This window comes from Denticeps clupeoides, chromosome 14 (assembly GCF_900700375.1).
Source record: "Denticeps clupeoides chromosome 14, fDenClu1.1, whole genome shotgun sequence".
Taxonomy (NCBI): Eukaryota; Metazoa; Chordata; class Actinopteri; order Clupeiformes; family Denticipitidae; genus Denticeps; species Denticeps clupeoides.
The window spans coordinates 7,142,077-7,152,132 of NC_041720.1; the positions used below are offsets into that span (position 1 = coordinate 7,142,077).

At 42.9% G+C, this 10,056-nt stretch overlaps 2 protein-coding genes across 4 annotated transcripts; one reads left to right on the forward strand and one right to left on the reverse strand.

Moving 5' to 3' along the window:
• Positions 1–272: 272 nt before the first annotated feature.
• dynlt1b (dynein light chain Tctex-type 1b) lies at positions 273–2,270 on the forward strand. Of its 2 annotated transcripts, XM_028953531.1 has the most exons (5): positions 283–443; positions 985–1,026; positions 1,416–1,539; positions 1,854–1,931; positions 2,062–2,270. In XM_028953531.1, the coding sequence occupies exons 1-5, from the start codon at positions 417–419 to the stop codon at positions 2,130–2,132; spliced, it is 342 nt and encodes a 113-aa protein (XP_028809364.1). In that variant the 5' UTR covers positions 283–416; the 3' UTR covers positions 2,133–2,270. The 2 variants fall into 2 exon arrangements, with proteins under 2 accessions (XP_028809365.1, XP_028809364.1); XM_028953532.1 differs by lacking the exon at positions 985–1,026 and having other exon boundaries at positions 273–443.
• On the reverse strand, positions 2,197–9,921 carry tmem181 (transmembrane protein 181). 2 transcript variants are annotated; one of them, XM_028953529.1, is made up of 17 exons: positions 9,654–9,921; positions 8,304–8,407; positions 7,196–7,248; positions 6,990–7,080; positions 6,775–6,896; positions 6,241–6,366; positions 6,055–6,135; positions 5,865–5,964; positions 5,418–5,548; positions 5,218–5,309; positions 5,082–5,139; positions 4,886–4,988; positions 4,403–4,454; positions 4,142–4,224; positions 3,951–4,040; positions 3,749–3,815; positions 2,197–3,630 (listed from the first exon to the last, which is right to left on the reverse strand). In XM_028953529.1, exons 1-17 carry the CDS (start codon positions 9,791–9,793, stop codon positions 3,546–3,548), a joined length of 1,578 nt encoding a protein of 525 aa, XP_028809362.1. In that variant the 5' UTR covers positions 9,794–9,921; the 3' UTR covers positions 2,197–3,545. The 2 variants fall into 2 exon arrangements, with proteins under 2 accessions (XP_028809362.1, XP_028809363.1); XM_028953530.1 differs by lacking the exon at positions 9,654–9,921 and adding an exon at positions 8,646–8,784.
• Positions 9,922–10,056: the final 135 nt, after the last annotated feature.

Sequence of the window (10,056 nt, forward strand, 5' to 3'; positions counted from 1 at the left end):
AATGCAGCAGCTCGACTGATCTTCAACCTTCCCAAATTCTCCCACACCACCGCTCTGCTACGTTCCCTCCACTCCAAGAACACACTTCACTGTAATAATTAATTCATACATGTCAATTGGTCTTTTGGTTTTATAATCAGCAATTTACTTGTAAAGTATCATTTTGTAAAGTATTTATGTTGAAATACTCGTTAGATTCCCTGCTGGCAGCTCAACCGAACTGCGGAACCGAACGAATCACTCGAGGAAGTGATCCGGATCCGTGCGTTCCCTTAAAAGATTCGCTCGTTCGATCGAATCGTTCGCGAACGGCACGACACCAGACGGCGCCGCGTCACGGCAACCTCGTGAGCCGGTTCCCCCAGACGACGGATAAACATCGGCCTGGAAGCGGCCCGGCAGACGGCGTTGGCACGATGGAGGAGTACCAGACCGGCGACGAGGTGCGGCGTTCGCGCGTGTAGTGGGTGTGGAAGGTCGGCGAGAATAAGTGTTGCGTTGGCGGCTTTTTAAGCCGCCTCGTTAGCTAGCGTGCTAGCCAGGCAACCTGCTTTGACCCGGTTTGTTGTTTGGCCTTTAACCGAAGATGCGAATTCGTTTCGTGGCGATGACGTCGGTCGGAGTTTCACAGCTCGAACTGGCCCCCGCTTGGCAGGGTCAGTAGGCGCTAAGACAGAACTTTAACTTGACCAAACTCGGGAGTTTTCACTGCCTATTTACAGCATTTATCAGACGCCCTTATCCAGAGCGACTTACAATCAGTAGTTACAGGGACAGTCACCCTGGAGCAACTATAGGGTTAAGTGTCTTGCTCAGGGACACAATGGTAGTAAGTGGGATTCGAACCCGGGTCTTCTGGTTCATAGGCGAGTGTGTTACCACTAGGCTACTAGCACCATACGCTGCGTTGAGTGACAACACTGTGCTGCAGCAACTGCTGATGCAGATTACACGAACATTGTGTAAAAACGCTGTCTCTCCCAGGTGGCCTTTGTCGTTGACGAAGTGAACTCCATTATCAAAGAGGTAAGTTGCGCTTTTGCTCGTTGTTTGTTTGAATGTGATTCTTTTCCTGGCCCGATCGACGTGGCTCAGCAGTGGTGGCCTAGTGGTTAAGGAAGCGGCCCCGTAATCAGAAGGTTGCTTGTTCGAATCCCGATCTGCCAAGGTACCACTGAGGTGCCACTGAGCAAAGCACCGTCCCCACACACTGCTCCCCGGGCGCCTGTCATGGCTGCCCACTGCTCACTCAGGGTGATGGGTTAAATGCAGAGGACAAATTGCACTGTGTGCACTGTGTGCTTTGCTGCTGTGTATCACGTGTGACAATCACTTCACTTTCACCACACTCTGCTCCCCGTGCTCGGTGTGTGTACCGCGGTGACAAAAAAGATCACGAAACTCTCGCTTGCAAGTCTGTTGAAGGGGCCATCGGAGGCAGCACGTACCAGCACAGCCGGGTCAACCAGTGGACCAACAGCATAGTGGAGCAGTGCCTCGGCCAGCTCAGCAAGCTGGACAAGCCTTTCAAGTACATCGGTGCGTATGGGGGCCCGTCCTCCCCGGAGTCCTTAGTGTCCATCTTCTGACCAAACGGCAATTATGTGTGAATCTGAGGAGAAATCCTTTTTTTTTTTATGTGGAATACATGGGTGGGGTGGATAAAACAAAAATGAGGCCAAGGACAAGAGCAGAGTTTATCCATTTTTGTGTAAATGGTAATGTGGGTTTTAGTGTATTGTATTAATTTGTTAAGAAGCTGTTTCCGGGCATAATCTTGCACACCGGTGTCTTAAAATTGAAGTGTCTAACTGAATGGACCTTAACAAACCATCTCTCCACTCCATTAACAGTAACTTGCATCATCATGCAGAAAAACGGAGCCGGACTGCAGACAGCAAGCTCCTGCTTCTGGGACAACGCTACCGACGGTAACTTGACTAATTCGGTCGCCGACGTAATGAAAACCTATAATTTTGCTCTCTTTTCATGTTTAAAAATGTGAACATGTAAAAGTCAGACTGAAGTTTGATTGACTTGAACTGTCATTTCTCCCATCAGGAAGCTGCACAGTAAGATGGGAAAACAAATCTGTGTACTGCATCGTCAGTGTCTTTGGGCTTGCCATATAAACCGCTCCGCGGTGTTAAGTATCATATTTTGACGTATTTGCAAAAATGACATGCACCAACATGATTTCTTTTTCATTTTTTTACTTGTTTGTCTCCAAATGTACAGTTACTGGTCACAAAATAAAACCATGAACCATGCTTTTTGTAAAATGAGTGGGTTTTTTTCCCCTATCCGTGTGATTTATGACTTTTAGACAATGGGTTTAATTTAAATAATACATATTCTTCTGCAGTATGTTTTTGAATATGAAGATTTAATCAACACACGTGGTTGTTATACAATTTATATTTACAAATGCAAAAAAAAAAAAAGTCCAGTGAATAGGAATGACCACCCACAAGATGGCATTAAGAGTTAATACTCAACAGTACATCAAAAAACAGATTTAGAAAGGAAACACACTGCAGCACAAAGAGTTCATATGAAGTAAAAAAGGCACAATGCTTAACAAGTGATGCAATTTTGTACAAGAATTAAAAAAAATTGGCCTGCAGTTTCTGCATCACAAACCCTTAAGGAAACAGCTAAGCACAAATCCGCAAGAGTTCCTAGAATGATTCTAATAGTAGAAATAATTATAATCATATCCATGGCAAAAATCTTCCCACAAGGCTCCAATCTTAATAGCTCTCACACGTTAAAATCCCAGCAGAAGCTTGATTCTTACAGTGGCCACCAACCTCCAGACAATAAACACTCAATTATACAATTATTTCAGGAAGAGGAGAAACGGACAGGAATGTAAACTAACTGATACCACATCACAACAAATGCATAAACCAAAATCACTATAATATTGTGTGAATTTATATATATGCATATAAAAAAAAATAGTAACAGATTCAGCACGAACGGAATGAAAAGGCGAAGTGGCTTGTACACGTAATTTAGTTATTAGCCACAGAATCTCAACAAATGCATACAAAGGACAATCCTTTGTATTTTCCCTGCACCCACCAACAGTACAAGGAAGGAATAACAAAAATGTGCTAGAAACACATTTCATCCTTTGGGTATAAAACTAAGCAGAACATAGTTCTTTATGGCAACAGCTAAGTTTACATTGAACCTTTTGTGGAAAATAAATCCAAATTAAATACACAAGGTTAAAAAAAAAATTTGATTTTCATAAATATTACAACGTGATCAGCATTAGCACTTTGCCCTTAATTAGAACAACCTATTCCTGTTTTCAGAAATAAAATAAAGATTTTTCAGTTTCATGATGTGGTGTCAAAGCTTATTTACAAGAGCAGCAGTACACAAGCACTGAATTTACATTCAGACAAAAGATTTTGTTTGTCATATTTAAAAATAGACTTTATATTAGATCACTTTTAAACAAAGCCGATCTATATACATCCTGTGGTTCCACAGATGCCTGATGCGAAGCGACTCTCCCTCAGACTAGATCAGTCACTGTCCGTTTCATCCTGATACTTGGCAGTGGCTTTGATGGCACGGCCATTCTGAAGAGGCATTTCTTCATAGTCACTCCTTCACAAAGACAAAAAATCAAGAGTTAGTCCATACATATATGTACGATTATAATTTGACTGAAAAGAATGGATCTGCGTCTTTGTAAAATCCTTGTGTGATGAAAAGAGAACCGTACCCGTAAATAACCTCATCGTCGGAGTCATTCAGCATGGAAAACGCAGGGTTATCCTTAAGCTGGGAGTCTGTTAAAAAGAATAAATGCAGAAGTTCTGAAACTTATTTGCTTATATTACACAGGCTTAAGAAACGGGCAGTGTAATCAATTAAACAACCGGAGTGAATATTCGAATATGTACACATAGTCTTATACAACTTACCATACAGAGCATTTTTTGATGGCGAATATACAAAGGCTAATGTATACAGGTAAAAATTCAGTAATCCGTAAAAGGATAAAAATTCAGCTGGTGAGCAAAGAATTAAGGAAGAGAGGGTCAAACGAGAGTGTAGCCTGTAGAGGTGCACATCTGACCTGAATTGACCTGAAAATTCATTATGAAAAGGATATAGTTCTGATAGTGGGTGGACAGTTCGGCAACAAAGTTGTCTTGCAGAGCCTTGGCCCCAAACCTCAGGTAGAGTATGACCATACTAGAAGACAAAAAATAAAAAAAACCTTGTCAGCATCACAGAACAGAAAACCCCACTTCCCAAACTGAGATGCAGCGTCGTACTGCGGGTGCTTTTGGCTGGACAGCGCTTTGGCCAGCTGGAATGAAACGCTGAAGTGGTCATGCAAGCATTTGTGATGGATGAAAGCAGAACAAACCTAATTATCAGCACAACAAAAGTCAGCACTGTCAGGAATTTCAGCCGGAGATCTGGGAAGAAGGAAATAAAAAAAAAAAAAAAACAACAGTAGGGTTTTATTATAAGGGGAAAATGTTGTACAAACTGATGCACTGACTTTATACAGCTATACAATTAGCTCAAACCTTACATTCAGACTGATCGTCACAATACCACTCTGACCCTCTTTAGACATCGGTCTACTATCTGTAGTGTAGTGTGTGACTAACTGCTTCTGAATGATGCTGATTAGGATCTGATAGATTAAATATTTAATGAAGAGAAATTGAACATTTCAATATAAGGGTTTTAAAGTCTTTACAGTGCAAACAGCCATAAACAAATATTAACAGGTACATTGTGGTATAATCCCATTAATCCATGTGACATGTACCCAACCAGACCTTGTATCTCAAAAGCTCCCCCTTTCATGTATTGTTCCATTTGATTTAGTGGAAAATACCTGAGTACGGCATGTTCTTCAGTTCTGAGCACGCTCGGACGACCAGGAACACCAGGTAAAGGATATAAAGACACACCACCAGCAGGAAAAAAATCTTCATCCCCTTATTAAAACAAATCCATTGAAAAAAAAAAAAAAAAAAAAACTTACACAACTGCCATAGGATTCCAGGATATAGGATTAGGATTCCACTAACCTGGAAGTTGGCAATATCCACCTTATACTGATAAGTGGGATCCTGCAACTCGTTTACCCTGAGAAAAGGAAATGAAAAGTCAGTGGTCGCATCTTGGTGCAGCAGATGGCAGTCAAATGTTCGGTACGAAACCCACGTTTGCCATATGCCCAGTGTTACTGCAGAGAGCCAGATAAGCCCAACAATCAACAGCTTTGGGAGGTAAAACGTTAAACACTTCCGCTCTCCCTAAAAAAAAAAAGAAAGAAAGAAAAAAGAAACATTGATCCTCACATAGTACTTCACAGATATGTTGACAATATAATAAATGCAGAGTATCGGGGGAAAAGGGCGCACCTGAACGCGGATTCCATGATAAACACAAAGCCAGAAGAGCAGCAAAGCACTTAGGAACAAGGCCTGGAAAAACGTGTCAAGAGTTCCAGGAAACCAACTGTTCACCAGGAATGACAATGGGAAGAAGGGATCTGATTCCAGCAGGCACCGAGAAGGAAGTGAACAAAAGAGGACCGTGTCAATCAGTGGGCTGTAAAACTGGATTTAAAAAAAAGAAATTTACTTACTTCCGTCAATTGTGGACAATCCGGAATATTCCATAGTCACCAAAAATAATAACTTATTTTGTCGTGTGACTCATAATGGCAGTTTAGTGATGAGCTAAGCAGTGAAATTTGCATTTGGAGTTTGATGAAGTTGACTCTTTAAACCTTGAATGTACAGTGCTTATCCTTTTTACATGGATAAGTCGCCAGAAGCATGCGAGGAAATCAAGGAAAGTCTTACCGTTATAAAGAAGGAGGAGTGGAAGGAGTATAGACATCCACTTCTGCTCAATCCCCCAGTCCCTCATGGAAAACTTCCTCAGCGAGTGAGCAAACATGCACTGGAATAAACACAGGCACCAAAGAGTTCGTATTATTTGACACATTTACTGCTGTTGCGGACGCACCTCCATGAATTCAAATAGTCTTACCGTCACCATAAAAGTCAAAACAACAAAGATGAATCTGAACCAAATCTCAGCTTGGGAGAATGAAGCATTGTACGTTTTCCACTGTAAAAGAAAGAAGAAAAAAAAAAAAAAAAAAAGAGAAATAAGATTTTAAAATAAATAAATAAAAACTCAAAACATGACAAAAAAAGGCAGATCAATGCTTACCACAAAGGTGATGTTCTTGATGTATGTAAGATCCTCCAGACCTTCGAACCTCACATTGACCTGGTACTTCGAGTAATTCAGATAACCCAGGTGCATTATTATGGTCTCATCACAGCTCTGCTGAGCCTAAAATGGGCAAAGGAGGAGGACATGGTTTTAAGGTTTTAAGGAGGTTTGAGGACTATTAAAACCAGTGTAATTCTAAATATACAAAAAAGATCATTGCAAACAAAGCAAAAAGTTGAAAATTTGAGTCCCTCCAAATAAGGGAGGTTTTGCTGTGACTGCAGCATTTCACATTCACATTCTCCACCAACAGGGACGATTAATCAAACATACTTCACTTTCTCCTGATACGACAAATACTAAATGTGTTTCTTGCATTGAATTCTTCAAAATGACTCAATCATAATTTCCGTAACCACCACAGATAGTATAGAGAAGAGGTTGTTTTCCTCAGAATATGGCAAATATCACTGCAGCTAATTACAGGGGTCTGTGTGTTTTATGCATAGTGATGGTTGATGCACTCACAATCCCACAGTGCAGCATGCGGGATTTCTGGTGCTCGTTGTCACTGATGTGTGTGATGCTGGCATCCTGCATGACGCCTTCCAGCTCCACGATAATCTCAAAAGGCCGCTTAAAGTCTGCCACTGACCAAAGGGGAAACACCACAAAATGAAGGGGGGGGGGGGGACAAGATTACACCAAACATCCCTTCACGCTGCACACCTAAAGTCACTTACCATTGTTCTCATCCACCTCAATGATGCAGGTAAGCCAAAGCTGTTGGTTGTAGGTGGACAGAGGCGGGGATCCTAAGTGAAAGGGTCCCGTCTGGAAATAAAATTCAGCGTCAATCAAAGACCAAGTAATGCCTGATTTCTAAAATGCCAAAATGAATTCATCCTCAGAACTTTATGTTTATGGGTCACACTTTATGATGTCTCACCTTGGAACTGTTTGCTAAACTCCTGTCAGTGGTTTCTTCTACAACTTTAGGACCTTCAAGGACAAAAAGATATGATGAAGACTGATGAGGCAAGTTATAAACTACATAAATCACAGCCACAAATTATAACTTTATTCCACATAATGATGTTTAATAAAAAAAAATGCAGATACTGAATTGATACCACTGGCATTGACACATAATGGCAGTTTTGTATCTGCCGGTTAACGGAAATCACAGGCAGACTACAACCGTTTTCAACAGGCACTGCAGCGGGCAGCCCAAACCCTGCTAACCAGGAGGACCCAACATGGCAGCAGGCGAAAGCTGCTCCAGCGTTAATTCTGCAGCACCAAGCCAGCTAAAAAAAAAAAAGTAAGTATTCCGGATATCACCCATTTGCAAGAAAAAATCTGAAATACCATCACTCCAAATTATACTCTTTAAACTTAACAGTAGACTGTTCCTGGATCTTGCTCAGAAGAAAACGGAATATTTGGACCTGTGAATAGAGCCTTACGATACTTTATTTACTTTACAATATTAATGCCATTTTTTTATTTAATAGGTTTCATTTTTGGTGGTGTCCTGACTATTAAAATATTCTTTACTGATTAAAAAGTTCCTGTGTTTTTTTGCCTCCCGAATAATATTGAATACGGAGTGCCATCCTTAGTATCTCGCAGCACACCGAATTCCACATTGCACCGTATTCTCCCGCTTTTCACAGTTTGTTACGCAGGTTGAGAACTGTGCAGGAGCGCATGATGAACGCACGATGAGACGCGACATTAAAAACGTCTCATCGGCAGAATGTACGATCGGGTGGCACGAGATGACGTGATGCGAAAATGTGCTGGAGCTCCGGGAACAAGACGGAGAATCTGTGTATGAGAGGAAAGCTTTATACAGTACCAAGTTGAACCAAATTCTACAGCCCAGACCCCATCTACTGAGGTGTGATCGTGTCCCCTCAACAGGGCCGAACCCGAATTCAGCCAACAGTTACACCTCTAGACAAGAGCACCAGCTAAGTAATTGAATGCAAAAACACGCTTTACTTGCATAAAAAAAACGTGTTGTTTTTATGTTAGTGTCACTTGCTCACCTGCTACGCCGATGAAGACTGTGAGAGCGAAGAACACTAAAAACACCACGAAAACCAGGACGAAGTGTCTTTTGGAGAGGGTGTAAAGCCGCATGGGGGCGAGCCTGCGAACGGAACAGGTAGAGGAAAAGAGAGAGAGAGGGAGGTTTTTTTTTGTGGATAATTTTAAAGCGTTGAAAGGTTCAGGCAGACGATCCGGGTGAGAGTGTTCGTAACAGGACGCAGCGCTCGGTTTTTACTGAACACGCCCGCCACTGACACCCATTTTCTCGCGTTAAAAACCGGGCTCCTGCGGCACCGCCGACCGTCACGACCGGTTTTATTGTTCTTTTTCGAACTCACATGTCCATGTCGATTCCTTCAGAAGACACTGTCGGGGATTCTGGATTTGTTCCCCCAGTTCCTGTGCACTCGGACGCACATCCGTACACATCAGACTATGCGACAAATAGCGCGAGAACTACGTCACTCACGTGACACGTCGGTGGGCGGGGCTCCTGCGGCGATAGAGTTGCCAGGCCCGCTGAATCCACGCCACTGTCTCCCCGGACTTCCCAGGGATAAAAGCATCCGCGGGTGGCGTTTCTGTCATACTCTAGTTTACAGCTGCTTAGGTGGACTTACCAGAATGCCCCGTTTCTAGTAACTGAACATCTAGCGATAGAAGTTCTCGAATATGCTAAGGGACAGCACCGCCCACACCCATGTGGACTGTCCCCAAAGCAGCAGTGTAGCTCTCATCATATAAAACGCTCAAATGATCTCTAAACGATCTCGAGATTCGGAATGTTGACGAGCCCAATCTTTCCCGTTCGGCGTCCTTTCACGGCCTGGGCCAACAATGGTTCTGACAACGCTCACCCGTCATTATGGTACCATTTAAATATGCATCTACTTACAGGAGGTCTAGGTGTTCTCAAGGCCAAGGGGGAAATAGTGGGAACATTAAACCCAACCTGATAGTTGCAACATCATCCCAATAACAATAATATTACGACAACGTTCTCACAGAAGGCGGGAATATTACATAACTAGTATTATATACGTTGTCGGTTTATACGGGAAAACGAATTATTGCAATAATGAATGTCGTATGTAGATTAAAAAATAAAAAGGTTATACATTATCTTCACTGAAGATGCATTATTTCATTATACATTATTTCACTGAAGACCTGCTGTCCCCGGCTGCGGCGCAGGCCCTGTATCCCGAATGCGTTATTATATTTTAACCGTATTACGTACACGTTCGCCTGGCTCAGCGACAAAGTTCAACGCATTCACGAATGCAAAGATATATCGTTGAAATTACAACGACTAGCGGCCATTTAAAAACCGCTACCGCACCTACCTGTAGAACCGGTCGTCCCTGTACGGCGTCAGGTCCTCCATCAAATCCTCGTAAGCCTCCTGCATCTTTTTGCAGAAGTACTTGAACTCGCTGTAGAGCGGGTTTTCCAGGCCGGAGTAGTCCGCCTCGGCGCGGTCCATGGCCAGTCAGTCGCTCGCCCTGCACTGCAGCGTCGCCGACGGGAAACGCGGAAGCGCCAGGACGGCGGCGGCGGTGACGTGACCGGCTTCAGAACGCTGGACAGAGTCTCCGACGCGGCGTCGAAATTCTGCACCTCGACGGAGTAAAAAAAAAAAAAAAAAAAAAAAAAAAAACGGGGCTCCACACGCCGTCCACGCAACGACGAACCGAGTGACGTAAAAACAATGCAGCTGCTGACGCGGTAAAAGTTCGACACGCTTGT

Coding starts and splice junctions, on each gene's coding strand:
- dynlt1b (XM_028953531.1), top strand. CDS start 417: ATGGAGGAGTACCAGACCGGCGACGAG. Junction 444..984: donor AGTACCAGACCGGCGACGAG/GTGCGGCGTTCG, acceptor TGTCTCTCCCAG/GTGGCCTTTGTCGTTGACGA. Junction 1,932..2,061: donor CTGGGACAACGCTACCGACG/GTAACTTGACTA, acceptor TTCTCCCATCAG/GAAGCTGCACAGTAAGATGG.
- tmem181 (XM_028953529.1), bottom strand. CDS start 9,793: ATGGACCGCGCCGAGGCGGACTACTCCGGCCTGGAAAACCCGCTCTAC. Junction 5,310..5,417: donor ATCATGGAATCCGCGTTCAG/GTGCGCCCTTTT, acceptor TTTTTTTTTTAG/GGAGAGCGGAAGTGTTTAAC. Junction 5,140..5,217: donor ACACTGGGCATATGGCAAAC/GTGGGTTTCGTA, acceptor TCCTTTTCTCAG/GGTAAACGAGTTGCAGGATC.